General features: G+C 46.1%; 1 protein-coding gene across 3 annotated transcripts in view; it reads left to right on the top strand.

Moving 5' to 3' along the window:
- LOC119137032 (ephrin type-B receptor 3-like) overlaps nt 1–18,374 on the top strand; it is a 44,534-nt gene that overhangs the window by 14,000 nt on the left and 12,160 nt on the right. Inside the window, exons 4-11 of one of the 3 annotated variants that reach the window (XM_037275991.1) lie at nt 3,184–3,339; nt 5,719–6,054; nt 7,416–7,540; nt 10,706–10,862; nt 11,028–11,136; nt 12,137–12,189; nt 16,565–16,687; nt 17,915–18,162. In XM_037275991.1, the coding sequence (XP_037131886.1) occupies nt 3,184–3,339; nt 5,719–6,054; nt 7,416–7,540; nt 10,706–10,862; nt 11,028–11,136; nt 12,137–12,189; nt 16,565–16,687; nt 17,915–18,162 (1,307 nt within the window). Of the gene's footprint in view, nt 1–3,183; nt 3,340–5,718; nt 6,055–7,415; nt 7,541–10,705; nt 10,863–11,027; nt 11,137–12,136; nt 12,190–16,564; nt 16,688–16,760; nt 16,917–16,989; nt 17,885–17,914; nt 18,163–18,374 lie in introns of those variants that run through there. The other 2 variants (XM_037275993.1, XM_037275992.1) reach the window with 2 other exon arrangements.

Genomic DNA, 18,374 nt, shown 5'->3' with positions numbered 1-18,374 from the left:
GTGTAGATAGAATAAAAAAAAAAAAATTAGTTGTAGTAAGTGAAATTGGATAATTTCCCACCGTGGCACATTAGTTGGTAATTAGACTAAATTAATGGGAGAGTTTCAATTGCTTCAAGACATGATTAACCAAAAAGTAATTACACAAAATCCACTGACTTCTTAATGATCAACTAATCGATGATCATGCACCTCTTTAGTATCTCATGTGACATTTCAACCATTATTGAACCAAAGCTATTTAATATTTCCCCCCACTATTCACCCCAGTTTTTGCCCTCTCGGCATGTATTTTGTGGCTCCTGAATGGAGGTGAAGGAGGGTGGAGGAGAGCATGAATTAATGAGGTGTTGCCGAAAGGAGCGGCATACAAATACAGTAAGAGGGAAGGGAAGCCAAAGATAAGACAGCCAATAGAGGGGAAATACAGATAGCGGCAAATAAAAAAGACCTTTGAAGTCCATAGACGAGCAGAAGAGGAAATGTGTGAATTGCCAAACATGGGACGAGAGCCAAGAGTGAACAAATGAAAAATGGAGGGTGGCGGGGCAAGGGGGGGGGTAAATGCTGTGGGATAGACGAGCATTACCGTCTGTCTCACCTGAGCTGAAAAATGGTGTGGAACACGCGGCGGAGATATTTGTCGTGGACATTTGGCGGCTCAAGGTTAAAAGCTTGCCGCCACTGCCTGATGAAAAGCTCTCCAGGGCCTCAGCCTGGGGTTGCGATGAGGAAGTGTAATTTCCTCCGCGGCCTCCTGTTAGTTCATCTACAGGCAGCCGTGCTCATTAACACCATTCAGAGCAACATGAGCCAACTTGGCCGCCACGCCAACATTAATCACTCAGACGTTTGACTTGTTGCCTCAGTACAGGTGATGTTCTCGAGACAAAATGCAATTTTTTCGAGAATCCCCTCATCATCCACCCTCTAAATTCAAAACATTTGTATCTCGAATTATCTTCCCCCACTGAATGAATGGTAATGCCTTTAATTCGTTTCTGCATCTCCAAGGAAAATACTGCTATATAATTTTACTTTAGTTTACCCTGAGTTTATTTACATATTTGTACTCTCAATTTAGCACGTTGACAAGAAACAAAGAACACACACAGAGGAAATGGTAGCGTGATGAGCTTTGCAAAAAACCGTTGTTTTTTTTTTTTGAAACCCAGAACGCCTGTTGCGCGCAGTCCTCAGTGGGAAGCAGTGGGGCTTGACAGATATACGGTCGTATACTCCGCTGCCCCGGAGAATTGCAGAATTGGAGGAACAAAGCCATCCACTGTTTGGTTCCTTTCTGATGCTGCAAACCTAATAAATAATACTTTAAGCTAGAGTCGTTTTACCCCCTAGATCTAATTCAGGCTGGTATGTCAGATTTATGTGGTGAGGTCACAATCGTACCAGAACTTTTAAGATGAGCCAACACTAAAATAGGGAGGAGTAAAAATAAATACAAATTTGACTAATCATGGAGAAACTGTTTCTTTGTACCAATTTGTCACAGTCCTTATGTTGGCCATCTGCTTTTCCACCAGCGGCCTGTAGGTGGCCTCTAGGTGTGCGAGGTTGTGGTTCGATTCTCCAAAGAAAGGAGAGAAGAATAGCCATATGCTATATGAAAAGCCTTCACATTGACATACAACAAGTCCAAATTTGTTTGAAGCATTTTATAGATGAGAAAGAAGAACATGATTGCGCTTGGATGCTGAAAATAGAATCTCAATTAATCTTGCTTCAATTTCAGTTTTTGCTAAACTCTCTACAGAATGCAGGAAAGGCAACGGAATGGAGAGGGGCCGAATCGAGTCGATAAAATGTCAGTATCAAAAAACGTTGAATCATCGTAGCTCTGGTGAAGTTAATGGATTGAAGCAACAACTTCTCAAAAGAGGCCATGAGAAATGAAAACAAATAACCGAGAAACAGAAATCGGCCTGAAATTTTGCCCTGTCATCATTTAGGGTTTAGCTTTTTTTTTTTTTATTGCGTCATTTTTCAGTACACTGAAAGTCTGCGAGGATTCTTCTAAAAGTGCCATTGTTGAGAATTAGCCTGCAACTTGAGTTCAAACTGAAAAAGCACTTGAGCCGACCAGTTAATCATTCACTCCCTCACCGGTGGGGTTTTATGAGCCCTCATGCTGACATGACAGATGTTTGCCAGAGACCGCCACTTTTACACCAGCGCTTTGGAATGTGGCAAATGGGGCTGGAGACACTCACGTCCACATCTTTTACCACTAATCCCATTTATCAGAATCCTTCTTTAGTCTCTGCTTAATATGCTTTACATTTCAATCTTAGCTAGATTTAACATCAAGGATAATCCAGTTGATCTTTTCACCATGATGTCACACGTACTTCCGGATGGCAAAAGACTCTGACGGAATCATGAGTAAACAAGAGACAAAAAGAGATTTTTTTTTTAATTGCAAACTTGCCTTTTCACATCAGTCACTTTTCACCATTTTTTTTTTTTTTTTTATCTTTACCAATTGTTAACAAACACTATCTATTTTTCCGAATAACTCTTCCGAGCTAATCTGTGTCTTGTTGACATTCCTTCAAACCCAGAGTTGATTTATAGGCTAATTATGAGAGAGCTCTGTATGCATTTGGAGGCTTGATGGTATCCTGAGGGCTGCCTGCTGATGGATAGGTTTAGGGTGTATCCGTCCCCTGGAAGGCATTCTGCATCTCTGTTTGTGTGAAAACAGCAATCTCCTGTCAGCGCTCTATCGTCATCTTTATTTCCACCTCTTCGGCATTAAACGACACGGTCATCCAAGCTTCGAGAGATTAATGTCACCTGGAAAAAGAGGGAGACCAGATGCAAATATAAAGATAATGGTTTCTTAAATGTGGTGCATTTCTCACTCGGGTACTGACATCTCCATAAATAGTGAGCTTCATCAATGCACTTTTTTTTGTTTGTGGACAGGCGTGACGGCCACTTGTCTTACTGTGACAGCACTCCTTTTTCTTGTTTGCTTTATATCTTCCGGAAGCGGCAAAAGCACTTAAGCACCAACCAATGCTAAAATTTAGTTAAAAAAATAAATAAATAAAAATAAATACATCTAAATAAATAAAATCAATCTACATCAGTACCTTCACAAAATATTTGTACATGGTTACTTCCAATACCAACACAGATTTCTTCTCTTCTCTCATCCAGCCTGCATCCCCGGGACTTTCAAATCCAAATTTGGCGACGGTTCCTGTGTGGCCTGCCCGTCCAACAGTCGCACCGGAGCCCGAGGGGCCAGCGTTTGTCCCTGCCAAAGTGGCTTTTACCGCTCTGATAGCGACTCGCCTGACACTGTCTGCACAAGTGAGTTGTCCTGCAACGCAAATGCTCAAATAAATCTTGCCTGGGCTTTATGGCATTTAACAAGAACAGAGCAATGCGCAAAATCATTTAATTAATATTTTTTAGGCACAGTACAGCAGTCCTCAACCTTTCTTTGCGCGACAGACAGGTTTCACATAAACATATAATTCCACAGACAATGAGAATTTCACAAAAATGTAATTTTGACGTCTATAGTTGTCAACGGCAGTTAATACTGCTGCATTAAAATACAACCTGATATACACAGTTGTCATCAGACAATAAGTAAACAAGTGTTTGCTATGACAGTAGCAAAGTGCTGGCTTGCTGATACTAATGTGATCTGATAGAGTCCATATCAGTTGTGGATGGACAAAGCTCTTAGCCCAGCCTTGGTCCTGATGGAGAGTGACATGAGCTGCCTCGACTGTGTAAAATCATTCCTGGGGAGGCCTTCCACACGTTAAATGACACACACGGCCTCCGCAGATCACTGTCGCGGGAACAGTGTGCACTCTGACGCTGACCAGACCACACGCACACACACACACACATGCACACACACACACACACACACACACTCACATGCACACACACACACACGCACACACGCACACACAGGCAGGCAGGCAGGAACTCAAGGAGCACCACCAACTAAACATACAAACACACAGTCAGGCTTGACACTTGTGTCCCTGTGTCCTGGCTGAGCTTGTGTGCCAGCCTGTTCTTTGTGTGGTGTTGCACAAGTTCAATCGAACCGGTCGGCAGCTTGGGCTCAGCGTGCGTTTTATTCGTCGGGCATCCAGTTCGAAGAGGCTCCACTCTCAACTGTCTCTTTCTAATTAGAAAGGACAGGGCGAGGGGGATCGTACGTGGTTGAGGGCAAAGTTAGTGGCTGGCCGGTTTGGACGAGGATTCTCGCCTAAACGATGGCTGTCTTCCCTGTGTTCAAATTATATATTTAAAGCCTTGGAAATTATTTTTAAACTTTTCCTGACTGATATTTTTGAACAATGAGACCCCTCTGATGCTGTGAAACCCCCATGCTGACTATACAGCTTTGTGCTGTAAGAAAAGACTCCAAAAATGTCAGGAAAAGCCTGACATAATAATAATAATAATAATACCGTTTTTTTCCGTGTATAATGCGCCCCCATGTATAATACGCACCCTAAAAATGGCATGTTGATGCTGGAAAAAAGCCTGTACCCATGTATAATACGCACCCAATTTTTTTTTTTTTTTTCCTTTTTTTTTTTTTTAAGTCCCAATGATCGTCACACACGCAGGGAGGCAATGGGTCCCATTTTTATAGTCTTTGGTATGGTCTTAACTAGGCTGGATGTATTTTTTTTTGTTGGCGTTGATTTCTCCGACTGCCCATAAAGGCACCACCGCGATCAGATGAAAAGAGAGGAAAGTGACGTGCGGACATGTGAAAAAGGCGGCTCTGTATGGGAGAGACGTTGAAGAGGAATAAAAACACCCTTGGAAACCAAAACTTGCCCCTCGTCGTGACTCGGAGCCGCAACAAATGTTTCGGATTTGTGTAGGGTACATTGTGACAGCAAACGAGCAGGTGATCGAGCAAGCGTCTGATACGAGAGCATTGCGTTCGTATGGAGCGTGTTTGAAGTGAACAGCAGAGACGAAAGGAACAAGGCAAAGTGTTGTGAAATAAAATATTACCTGTAATACGCATTTTGTTATTTGCTGATTGTATTAAACTATCACATTCATTGTCAGTCAAGAAGAGAAGAGGACTATTATCCCTTCTTTGACGAAATGACCAGAGCACAGTACAAACACACTATTGTTCTTGTAACGTGTTTTGTATTTAAGTCCTGTCTGCCCCTCGCTCACCGTCGGATCATTGCATGTGTTACTGTCATGATGTCTGTTTGGTTTCTGTTCCTGTCTTGGGTAATGTCACCCTGTCTTTTTGTTCCACGTCTTTGTCGGTCAGTCCTGTTGTTGGTTTTGTTGTACCATGATTTTCTTAAAAAAAAAAAAAAAAGAATTTAAAAAAAATAAAAAAAATTTAAAATTTGTACCCATGTATAATGCGCACCCCAGATTTTAGGACAATAAATTAGTTAAATTTTGCGTATTATACACGGAAAAAAACGGTAATCATAATAATTATGATGATGATGGTTATTATTATTATTATTATTATTATTATTATTATTATTATTATTATTATTATTATTATTATTATTATTATTATTATTATTATTACAATTATTTTATTTTTATTTTTATTTTTATTTTTATTTTCATTTTTATTTTTATTATTATTATTATTATTATTATTATTATATTCTATTTCTACTATATAAGGAATGATTGACTTCTGTTTTGAACACCTTGCAGCTATCCCATCTGCCCCTTGCAATGTAATCTCCAGCGTGAATGAGACCTCGCTTTCCCTGGAATGGGAGGAACCTGAAGACACGGGTGGGAGGAGTGACCTAGTGTATAACGTGGTGTGTAAGAAATGCCTGCGAGACCGCAGCCCGTGCACGCGCTGCGACGACAACGTGGACATCTCCCCTAGAAGGCTTGGGTTGAGGCAGAGGAAGGTGGTGGTGAGGAATCTGCAGGCTCACACCCGCTACAGCTTCGAGGTGCAGGCGGTTAACGGTGTCTCCGGGAAGAACCCCGCCTCCCCCCGTTACTCGACAGTCAACATCACCACCAACCAGGCTGGTTAGTAGACTTGTCAATGATGCTACATGTGTGTTCACAAACCAAGTGAATCCATAGTCCTTCCCCAATCAATATCACTTAAAAGCACAATGAAAGAGCCTTTTAATCGGATCTCACGCTTTGTCAATGTCAATGATTGTCTTAATGAGCGACTTCGCAACACATGCCTCAACTTTAGTCAATTGACAGTTGCAGAATTTGGGACTCTACTTGCTTTATTGAAGGACATGAGATTTCTTTATAACTTTAATCAGTTGACAGTTGCAGGACTTGGGACTCGACTTGCTTTATTAAAGAACATGAGATTTCCTTATAACTTTCACATACGGATCGTCACTCACAACTGTCCCTGTGACCCAACCTTGGATAAACATAAAAAAAATGGACGGGTGTGCGGATGGATGACTGGACGGGCGACTGACCATATTTGGAAATATGAGATTTGACGACAGCAACAATATGTGACTTACTCTCTTCTCTGTCTCTAAGTATTAGCAACAGTAAACACTGATGACATGGATTAAATTTAAAGAAGCACTTGTGTAAACCAATGTCACCTTCATATGTCTTGGCCAAGCAAAGTTTTCAGCACCTTTCACACACTGTAATCACTTAAGTCAACCCACACTTAATCCACTTTACTGCGGTTAATGGAACGTAGACAATGGCTGTGAGATGAGTCACTTCCAGGATTCACCAATCCATGCAGGAAATGTGAAACATGCACCATTTCTTCAGCCATTACATCTGGACTGTTGAGCCTATTAAATCTATACTTTAATTTAATTTGGAAGATCTTACTGGAGGCGGCTCGGTGGCGCACTGGGTAGCACGTCCGCCTCACAGTTAGGAGGGTGCGGGTTCGATTCCACTTCCGGCCCTCCCTGTGTGGAGTTTGCATGTTCTCCCCGGGCCCGCGTGGGTTTTCTCCGGGCACTCCGGTTTCCCCCCACATCCCAAAAACATGCTTGGTAGGCCGATTGAGCACTCCAAATTGTCCCTAGGTGTGAGTGCGAGTGCGAATGGTTGTTTGTCTCTGTGTGCCCTGCACACGATTGGCTGGCAACCGGTTCAGGGTGTCCCCCGCCTACTGCCCGATGACAGCTGGGATAGGCTCCAGCACGCCCGCGACCCCCGTGGGGACTAAGCGGTACAGAAAATGGATGGATGGATGGAGATCTTACTGGAAGCTTTGCTTTGAAGGCAGGTGAGCAATAGCAAAATTTTGGTCCTTGACTGGCAGACACATTCGGAAGGGTCAAAGCACCTTAAGGTGAACTAAACCAAGAAGCAAACAAATAAAACAAAACCACACAGACACTGAAGAGTTTTGTATGATCCTTTTTTTTTTTTTCCTCCAGCCCCCTCCGCAGTTCCAACAGTCCATCTGATGCGTTCCACCGCAGACACCCTGAGTCTATCATGGCTGCCCCCGGAGAAACCTAATGGGGTCATTCTGGACTACGAGATTAAATACCATGAAAGGGTGAGTTGGAGTTTTCATCTTTTCCATATGCTGGGAAATACAATATGAAAGTGGTGCATATGAGGGAGTCATTTCTATTGATGGAGGGCCTCAGTAGCTCTTGCAATGTTGAATCGTTGCTATTGATCAAATTCCCGGCAAGAGCCTGTAAGGTTTAATGTGTTTCTTTTATGACCTCCGACAGTCCAACGACCTTCATATTGCAGAAAGATGCTCAGTGGGAGTGTACGCTTACATGATGATGACTGTTTAGGAAGCAGAGAGTTTTATTTTCACATTAGTAATACTTTAAATTGCCGCTGTAAATTTTTCAGTCCTGTCCTAAAGTAATTACAATATTCTGAAGTAAAATTAAAGAGCTGGTCTCATTAAATCAGGGGTCACCAACATGGTGCCCGCGGGCACCAGGTTGCCCATGAGGACCGCATGAGTCCCCGGCAGGACTGTTCTAAAATTAGCTCAAATAGCGGCACTTGTCAGTGAGCTGCATCTATTTATTTTACAGTCAAACCTCGGTTTCCGAACGTCCCGGTTCTCGAACAAATCTGAATTTGAACAAAAAAATTCGGGATTTTTTTTGGCTTCGGTTGTTGAACAAAATTCGGAGGTCGAACCTCGCGAGATGAGCCGGGAGGACCCGAGAAAACCCGACCGCGCGGCCCGGATGCCGACTGACTCCGTAGTTATTGTATTTTCGTTACTTTGAGGATTGTATTAACCCCTAATCATGCCTCCAAAGAAAGCAAGTGGGAGCAGTAAAACCATCTTAAAACATAAAGACGCCCTTAAAGCAATGCGACAGTGAGCGCCCGGCGCGCTGCGGTTGCGCGATCGAACCAAATTAAGCTCCCTGCGCACTGAGGTCCACTTAAATTTTGGAAAGTACAGCGGGACTTTAAAAATATTTTCTAAATTTCAGCGACGGCTCTGTCACAATAATGCGACCAGCGCTGTGCAGTTGCGCGGTCGGCGGCGCGCTACGGTTGCACGTTCGGCGGTGCGCCGCAGTTGCGCGATCGGACCAAATTAAGCTCCCTGCGCACTGAGGTCCACTTAAATTTTGGAAAGTACATCAGGACTTTAAAAATATTTTCTAAATTTCAGCGACGGCTCTGTCACAATAATGCGACCAGCACGGTGCACTTGCGCGGTCGGCGACGCGCTACGGTTGCGCGTTCGGTGGTGCGCTACAGTTGCGCGATCGGACAAAAATGCGCAAATGAAAAAATGCTTAAAAAAAGGCGTTTGTTTTAGCCTTGGAACGGACTAAAATTTATTCTATTATTTGTAATGGGAAAAATAGATTCGGAATTCGACCTATTCGCTTCTCGAACCGCCTTCTGGAACGGATTGTGGTCGAAAACCGAGGTTTGACTGTGTTTTTGCTATTCTTGTTAAAATCACACATGTGAACTGTAAATGACAATAATAAACATAGTGAAAGCTAAATTGAGCAAATTGGCTGTTTCAGAAGTGTGTGTTAAACTGGTAGCCTTTTGCCTTAATCAGTACCCTGGAAGTAGCTCTTGGTTTAAGAAAGGTTGGTGACCCCTGCATTAAATGGTTAGACTTGTCTAAATAGGAATCGGTATCAAGGAAGTATGATGAAGTTGATTTTCGAGTTACATGTAAGGTATTTGTTTAGCCCTAGTTGTTACATCCACCTCCGTCAACTCATTCGTTCAACTAGTTGTTTATGGAAGTTACGCAGAGACTTCACCGCATGTGCAAGTCATTTGTTTTAAGGGTAATGTTGAGCTCAAAATGATTTAAAACTGTTTTCAGCTCAGTGTCCTAGTGGTAGAGTGTCCGCCCTGAGACTGGAAGGTTGTGGGTTCAAACCCCGGCCGGGTCATACCAAAGACTATAAAAATGGGACCCATTGCCTCCCTGCTTGGCACTCAGCATTAAGGGTTGGAATTGGGGGGTTAGATCACCAACTGATTCCCGAGCGCGGCACCGCTGATGCTCACTGCTCCCCTCTCCCCCAGGGGATGGATTAAAATCACACGGGGATGGGTTAAATGCAGAGGACAAATTTCACCACACCCAGGTGTGTGTGTGACGATCATTGGGACTTTAACTTTAACTTAACTTTTAACTTTGTAGTATATTTATGGTTTGAACTATTAATGTGACGTCAATTTCTTGCAGCAGGACTCGGTCTGCGAATAGCAATTGAAATTCAAAATACAGTGTAGCCTCGGTTTTCGAACGTCCCGGTTCTCGAACAAATCGGTATTCGAACAAAAAATTCGAGATTTTTATGCTTCGGATGTCGGACGAAATTCGGTTGTCGAACCTCGCGAGATGAGCCGAGAGGACCCGCATGCCAACTGACACCGTTCGTTATTACGTTCTCGTTACTCTGAGGATTGCATCAACTCTAATCATGCCTCCAAAGGAAGCAAGTGGGAGCAGTAAAGCCATCCTAAAACACAAAGACGCCCCTAAAGCAATGCGACACTGAGCGCCCAGCGTGCTGCGGTTACGCGATCGGACCAAATTAAGCTCCCTGCGCACTGAGGTCCATTTAAATTTTGGAAAGTACATTAGGACTTTAAAAATATTTTCTAAATTTTAGCGACCGCTCTGTCACAATAATGCGACCAGCGCGGTACAGTTGCGCGGTCGGCGGCGTGCAACGGTTGCGCGTTCGGCGGTGCGCTGCAGTTGCGCGATCGGACAAAATTAAGCTCCCTGCGCACTGCTGTCCACTTAAATTTTGGAAAGTATAGCAGGACTTTAAAAATATTTCCTAAATTTCAGCGACGGCTCTGTCACAATAATGCGACCAGCGCGGTGCAGTTGCGCGGTCGGCGACGCGCTACGGTTGCGCGTTCGGTGGTGCGCTACAGTTGCGCGATTGGACAAAAATGCGCAAATGAAAAAATGCTTACAAAAGGCGGGTTTTTTTTGGGCGGGCTTGGAATGGATTTTTTTTTTCCATTATTTGTAATGGGAAAATATGATTCGGAATTCGACCGATAAGCTTCTCGAACCGCCTTCTGGAACGGATTGTGGTCAAAAACCGAGGCTCCACTGTATAACCTTTTATCAATTCAGCTGCTCAGTCCTGCTTGTACACCACAGAAGTTAGAAAAATGTCCTTATTTGTGAGGATGCAAAGCCATCTGTAAATCATGATATGTCAACGTCTTCCAGGGTCAGGCTATGTCACACACAGTAACATCCCAGCACAGCTCAGCCAAGGTGGAGGGGCTTAGAGCTGCCACGCCCTATGTGGTGCAGGTCAGAGCTCGCACTGTGGCAGGATATGGTCGCTACAGCAACCCCATGGACATCAGCACCAGCCTGCACAGTAAGACCTCTGTTTATCGCCGGGCTGATCTGTTGCTATGCTTTACGGTTTGATAGTTTCACAGTTTTAATGGGTTCTGCTATCCAGGTGGTACACAACACTCTCATTCCTCCAGCCACGCTTTGCCAGGTACTCATTTGTGCCTTTTTGTGTGATTCGGTCCAGGTGATCCTCAGAAGTCTGTGCAGGACCAGCTGCCTCTCATCATAGGCTCCGCCTCTGCAGGGTTGGTGGTCATTGTTGCCATGGTGGTAATTGCTGTTGTCTGCCTCAAGTAAGTGCACGGCAGCTCTGACAACGTGAGCTACGTGTTTCATTTAGCGAATTAGAGTCTGAACAAAGGGGCTAATTAAATGTTTACTTGCCTTCAGAGGTGGAAAGAATACACAAGTTGAAGTACTGATACTAATGTAAAAAATGTCTTGTATTTAAAAGGGGATGGGGGGTGCTGTTTAAAACTGTTAGGAAGATGTGAACTGTACTCAACGTGCAGTGTAAACAAGCCGACGTTTGCCACGGTTGCAACGTTCCTAGTATGACTTAATGCGCAACGGGAGTGATACACTGGCCAATCAAAACGACTCCTTTCATTCTCAATATGATGCGCTACTCGCATACTGTTGTCTCAACATCTGCTCCATGAAGTGTGCGCTTGGAGAGCGCCAAAATATAATATGAAAATCAGGATCTGCTGCGTCGCAGATGCGCTGTCCTTGAAAATAGGGCAAGATTGTTTTTTTCGAACGCACAATCACGTCTGCATCCTCTCGGCTGGCTGTGGCCTTCCATCTCCTACGTTTCTCTTGTTGTATTTTGGGATGCTTCCAATTCCTTCTTTTTAACTTTCCTTGTGAACCAGAGATGGATATTCCACCGTAGTTTCAGCAAAGCAGCAAATGTGTGTGTGTGTGTGTGTGGGGGGGGTTCTTCAGGAAACTCTCCATTTACATGCTTATTTACGTCTTTTCTGCAGATGTTTAAAAGGTAGCAAGCCCACTTTCACAAAGAATTTTGATGTATAGACAACTGTTTTTAAATGCAGGGGCTGAAGGTGGATAGAAATTAAATTCCCAAGTACCGATACCTAAAAAATCTTCTCGACCATGACTTCCATGCAGCGCATGCTTTCATAAAGTGAGTGTACTTAACTTTCAAAATGAAGCCAATCTTGCAGCAAATAAACAAAGTTGTTCAGGGGATTCATCTGATGGCGGAAATATGTTTACCTGGAAAAAGTCAAGACTAATGAATGTTAATGTGACTTTTGTTTATAGGAAGCAGCGCAGTGGCTCTGAGCTAGAGTACACCGAGAAACTACAGCAATACAGTAAGCCAGCTTTATTGGTCAAGCCTGTTCCGTTAAGCACCTGATTGAATAAAGTCACCTGGCCCAGGGAGGAAATAAGTTTTGCGTTTGCACAATCCCCCCTATTCAATCAGGACAATGTTTTGCTCTGTTTATTTATTTTTCCTTCCTACGTGAATTAACCGAGTTAAATACACTGTTAGTGTGCCGTTTAAACATTTGCATGAAGACAACAAATTGTGACGCTGACATGACCACAGCACAACTCGTTTCTTTTTTTCACTGATCGTGGGCTAATGTTTGTCATAGTACAACTCTGAGGTGCTTTCAGGTCAATATGTCATATTTTTGCATTGAATGAATGCAATGAAAATGTGGAAGTTCCAATTTTTTTGCCATGTGAATCTGTTGAACAATTATCAAAATATGGAAACAAACAAAGTGGGAACCTTTCAAAGAGGTTCTGTGCGAGTTGAACATTTTGACTTTGGAATGGTATGAATTGGTGGAAAAATCAGGTTGTTTTTCCATCCATCCAGCAATCCATCTTCTTCCGCTTATCCGGGGTCGGGTCGCGGGGGCAGCAGCTTTAGGAGGGACTCCCAGACTTCCCTTTCCCCAGCCACATCATCCAGCTCATCCCGGGGGATCCCAAGGTGTTCCCAGGCCAGCTGAGACATAGTCTCTCCAGCGCGTCCTGGGTCGTCCCCGGGGTCTCCTACCGGTGGGACATGCTCAGAACACCTCCCCAGGGAGAAGTCCAGGAGGCATCCTGATGAGATGCCCGAGCCATCTCATCTGGCTCCTCTCAACTTGGAGGAGTAGCGACTCTACTCCGAGTCTCTCCCGGATGACCGAGCTTCTCACTCTATCTCTAAGGGAGAGCCCGGACATCCTGCGGAGGAAACTCATTTCAGCCGCTTGTATCCGGGATCTCGTTCTTTCGGTCACGACCCATAGCTCGTGACCATAGGTGAGGGTAGGAGCGTAAATCGACCGGTAAATTGAGAGCTTTGCCTTTTGATTCAGCTCTCTCTTTACCACGACGGACCGGTACAGAGTCCGCATTACTGCCGACGCTGCACCGATCCGCCTGTCAATCTCGCGCTCCATCCTCCCCTCACTCGTGAACAAGACCCCAAGATACTTGAACTCCTCCACTTGGGGCAGGATCTCATCCCCGATCCGGAGAGGGCATTCCACCCTTTTCCGACCGAGGACCATGGACTCGGATTTGGAGGTGCTGACCCTCATCCCGACCGCTTCACACTCGGCTGCGAACCGCTCCAGTGAGAGCTGGAGATCACGGCCTGAAGAAGCCAACAGCACCACGTCGTCTGCAAAAAGCAGAGACGCGATGCTGAGGTCCCCAAACCGGACCCCCTCAACGCCTCGGCTGCGCCTAGAAATTCTGTCCATAAAAATTATGAACAGAATCGGTGACAAAGGGCAGCCTTGGCGGAGTCCAACCGAATCCGACTTACTGCCGGAAATGCGGACCAAACTCTGGCATCGGTGATACAGGGACCGAACCGCCCTTATCAGTTGGCCCAGCACCCCGTACTCCCTTCACAGAACCTCCCGAGGGACACGGTCGAACGCCTTCTCCAAGTCCACAAAACACATGTGGACTGGTTGGGCGAACTCCCATGCACCCTCGAGGATCCTGCCGAGGGTGTAGAGCTGGTCCACTGTTCCACGGCCAGGACGAAAGCCACACTGCTCCTCCTGAATCCGAGGTTCGACCTCCCGATGGACCCTCCTCTTCAGCACCCCTGAATAGACCTTACCAGGGAGGCTGAGGAGTGTGATTCCCCTGTAATTGGAACACACCCTCCGGTCCCCCTTCTTAAAGAGGGGAACCACCACCCCAGTCTGCCAATCCAGAGGCACCGTCCTTGATGTCCACGCAATGTTGTAGAGGGGTGTCAGCCATGACATCCCCACAACATCCAGAGCCTTTAAGAACTCCGGGCGGATCTCATCCACCCCCGGGGCCTTGCCACAGAGGAGTTTTTTAACTACCTCAGTGACTTCGACCCCAGAGATTGGAGAGTCCGCCTCAGAGTCTCCAGGCCCTGCTTCCACAATGGAAGGCTTGTAGGTGGAATTGAGGAGGTCTTCAAAGTATTCTCCCCACCGACTCATGACGTCCCGAGTTGAGGTCAGCAGCATGCCATCCCCAGTGTAAACAGAGTTAACGTTGCACTGCTTCCCCCTCCTGAGACGCCGGATGGTGGACCAGAATTTCCTCGAAGCCGTCCGGAAGTCATCCTCCATGGCCTCGCCAAACTCCTCCCACGCCCGGGTTTTTGCCTCAGTAACCGCCGAAGCCGCGTTCCGCTTGGCCATCCGGTACCCGTCAGCTGCCTCCGGAGTCCCGCAGGCAAAAACAGCCCGATAGGACTCATTCTTCAGCTTGACGGCATCCCTTACCGCCGGTGTCTACCAGCGGGTTCGGGGATTGCCGCCACAACAGGCACCAACAACCTTACGGCCACAGCTCCAGTCGGCCGCCTCAAGAGTGGAGGCGTGGAACATGGTCCACTCGGACTCAATGTGGGAAAACTCTGCTGGAGGTGGGAGTTGAAGCTCTTCCTGACGGGTTTCTGCCAGACGTTCCCAGCAGACCCTCACAGAGCGTTTGGGTCTGCCAGGTCGGACTGGCATCTTCCCCCACCATCGGCGCCAACCCACCACCAGGTGGTCATTAGTTGACAGCTCCGCCCCTCTCTTCGCCCAAGTGTCCAAAACATGCGGCCGCAAATCCGATGACACGACTACAAAGTTGATCATCGAACTGCGCCCTAGGGTGTCCTGGTGCCAAGTGCACACATGGACACCCTTATGTTTGAACATGGTGTTCATTATAGAAAATCCGTGTCAAGCACAGAAGTCCAATAATAGAACACCGCTCGGGTTCAAATCGGCCTTCCTCCCAATCACGCCCTTCCAGGTCTCACTGTCATTGCCCACGTGAGCATTGAAGTCACCCAGTAGAACGATGGAGTCCCCAGAAGGAACGCTCTCCAGCACTTCCTCCAGGGACTCCAAGAAGGGTGGGGGACTCTGAGCTGCCGTTTGGTGCATAAACAACAGTCAGGACCCGTCCCCCCACCCGAAGGCGGAGGGAGGCTACACTCTCGTTCACCGGGGTGAACCCCAATGTGCAGGCGCCCAGCCAGGGGGCAATAAGTATACCCACACCTGCTCGACGCCTCTCACCGTGGGCAACTCCAGAGTGAAAGAGAGTTCAGCCCCTCTCGAGAGGGCTTGTACCGGAACCCAAACTGTGTGTGGAGGCAAGTCCGACTATGTCTACTCGGAACCTTTCTGCCTCGCACACCAGCTCGGGCTCCTTTCCAGCCAGAGAGGTGACATTCCATGTCCCAAGAGCCAGTTTCTGCAGCCGGGGATCGGACCGCCAAGGTCCCTGCCTTTGGCCATCGCCCAGCTTACACAGCACCCGACCCCTTTGGCCCCTCCCACAGGTGGTGAGCCCATGGGAAGGGGGACCCACGTTTCCTTTTCGGGCTGTGCCCGGCCGGGCCCCATGGGCGAAGACCCGGCCACCAGACGCTCGCCTTCGAGCCCCGCCTCCAGGCCTGGCTCCAGAGGGGGGCCCCGGTGACCCGCGTCCGGGCGAGGGAAAACGAAACCCATTTATGTTTTTCTTCATAAGGGGCTTGTGTGAGCCGTGCTTTGTCTGGCCCCTCACCTAGGACTCGTTTGCCATGGGTGACCCTACCAGGGGCATGAAGCCCCAGACAACATGGCTCCTAGGATCATAGGGGCACGCAAACCCCTCCAACACGATAAGGTGACGACTCACGGAGGGTTGTTTTTGTTGTTTTTGTAGGACAAAAAAAGTGGGAGATTAATTATAACAAATGGCAATTTAATAAAATGGAAAGTGTCAATGTCGGAGGTCTAATCGTTTTATTATGATTCATTTGTCATGGCTGTACACTGTGGCATTGGTCATCAGAGCTTCTGGTCTTGCTAGATAAGAGAAAGAAATACTCAAACAATGATTATGAACATATTGCTACATGAATACCTCTCTCACAGTGTCATTCCAAGCTGTATTGGAATTTCAATTTCTGCAATGGATCTTAATGGTATAGTCTACTGTTTGTATGTCAAGTGCGTATCGGGCCCTGTTCAGCATATTCATTCTAAAATGTTTTTTTAGCCATAAAATAGAAGGAGGCTATCTGTCAGAATTTTATAAAAAGCAGGAAAATAAAAAAAAAACTCATTCGCTGTGGAAAATCTTTCTTCAATTCATTCACGCAGAGAAGGACGGAAGAGCGAGAAGAGATCCTCTGTGGGGTGTAAAATTTACAAGACATGTATTCTCATTTCAATGTTTTTTTTCCCCTCTCTATCTCAGTTTCTCCAGGGGTAAAAGTGTATATTGACCCTTTCACCTACGAGGACCCCAATGACGCTATCCACGAGTTTGCCAAGGAAATCGACATCTCGTGCATAAAAATTGAAGAAGTCATCGGTGCAGGTGAATAGCTCTGCCGCTTTTGTCCAAAAGCAACGGCCCGATGAGTACGCTCATTAATGATTTATCCGAACAGGAGTACGCCATCAAGCCCTCACGTTTGTGATGGGGCTTGAGGGCAGAAAAATGGCTTTAGATTCAGAGCGTGCATGTGTGAGATATCTGGGAGGAAAGGGACGGATTAAGGTGAAAACCTTTCCCTCCCTCTAAATCTGTTTTGGGTTTTCTCCTTAGACGATGATCCCTTCCTATTCTTGACTGTTCTTCTTCTTCTGTCTGTTTTCTTTGTGAATGTTTGGAATCAGGCAGCACATGCACAACACCCAAGTTCCTCACCCGTCCACGTTGTCCCTACACTACTCCCAGACTGCACACTCGATCACAGCCACTCACCCCTTTGCTCCCTGGCATCTTTACCCTTTGACCTGTCTTTAGTGGCCTTTTACCCAGTATCCAGTTGAAATTGTACAAAAAATATGACAGCATACAACTTGGCCATTTTGATCATCTGGAGCCATTTAAAGGTGGGATTTATCCAATAACATGACAAAAACAGGAAAAAAACCAATAAACTTGAATTCAATGTCAGTGACTTTTTGACGAGACGTTCGCCTAAATTCATCCGACTTCCAACACATTGGCATTTCTCTTCCTGATAATTGACGAGACATACCTAAATTCACCACCTACGTATTCTTTGTTTGACTCAAAAGCTGTGCTAATTTCAAACCCAAAGCAATGCAACATTGCCATTTCTAGGCATGTGTTAGTAATTACAGTGCTTTACAAAGCTGAATTTCTCAGAAAATTTGGGCGAGACCCTCTTTGATGCCTAATGCCATTGAAAAAAGGTACTTGAGAGTAGGTTTGGATTCCAGCTGACGGACAAAACCGTCCACATCAGTGAATGAGCTAATTAATTTGTGCAGGTCTCTACTTGCGTGTTTTGCTCGTCAAAATTGGATGTAATTTAACAAGTTTTGCTCAGACCAACCAAGCAGAGGACACATTTTAAATCTGACTGGCCCATCACTGCTATTTTTTACCCCCAACACACAATTTGGCACTGACCTCATTCAGATCAAACCAAAGTTTCCCTTTTGCCATCATACTGTACACTCTCCAGCTTGCCCTCCTTTTCTCTCCTCAACTCACTTGACCCTTTTCCCTCATCACCCTCACCTCCCTCCCCCACACCCTTATTTGGCCACACCGCTTGTATCACCTCAGGCGAGTTTGGCGAGGTGTGTCGTGGGCGACTAAAGCAGGCCGGCCGCAGGGAAATGGTGGTGGCCATCAAGACCCTGAAAGCGGGGTACACAGAGCGCCAGAGGCGGGACTTCCTGGCCGAGGCGTCCATCATGGGCCAGTTCGACCATCCCAACGTCATCCGGCTGGAGGGCGTGCTGACGCGTAGCTGTCCGGTCCTTATTATCACGGAATTTATGGAGAATGGCGCGCTTGATTCCTTTCTGCGGGTAAGCCTGGAAACAAGTAACTCACCATGTGAGTTTTAGTGTATGTGCATGTGTGTGTTTTCTTCAACGATATGGGAGCTAAATGTTATTTTACCTGTTGAGGAACACGGTCTCAAAATATGCCTGCCAGAACGGCACATAGACAGCGGCAGGCGCTCACAACACCCTCGGGTTATCGGAATGTTTTACGCTCCATAAAACAGCCCGAGGTG

Source organism: Syngnathus acus, chromosome 17, assembly GCF_901709675.1.
Source record: "Syngnathus acus chromosome 17, fSynAcu1.2, whole genome shotgun sequence".
In the NCBI taxonomy this organism is placed as follows: domain Eukaryota; kingdom Metazoa; phylum Chordata; class Actinopteri; order Syngnathiformes; family Syngnathidae; genus Syngnathus; species Syngnathus acus.
Note: the sequence above shows the minus strand (reverse complement) of the source record. Positions and strands in the feature narration are given on the sequence as shown.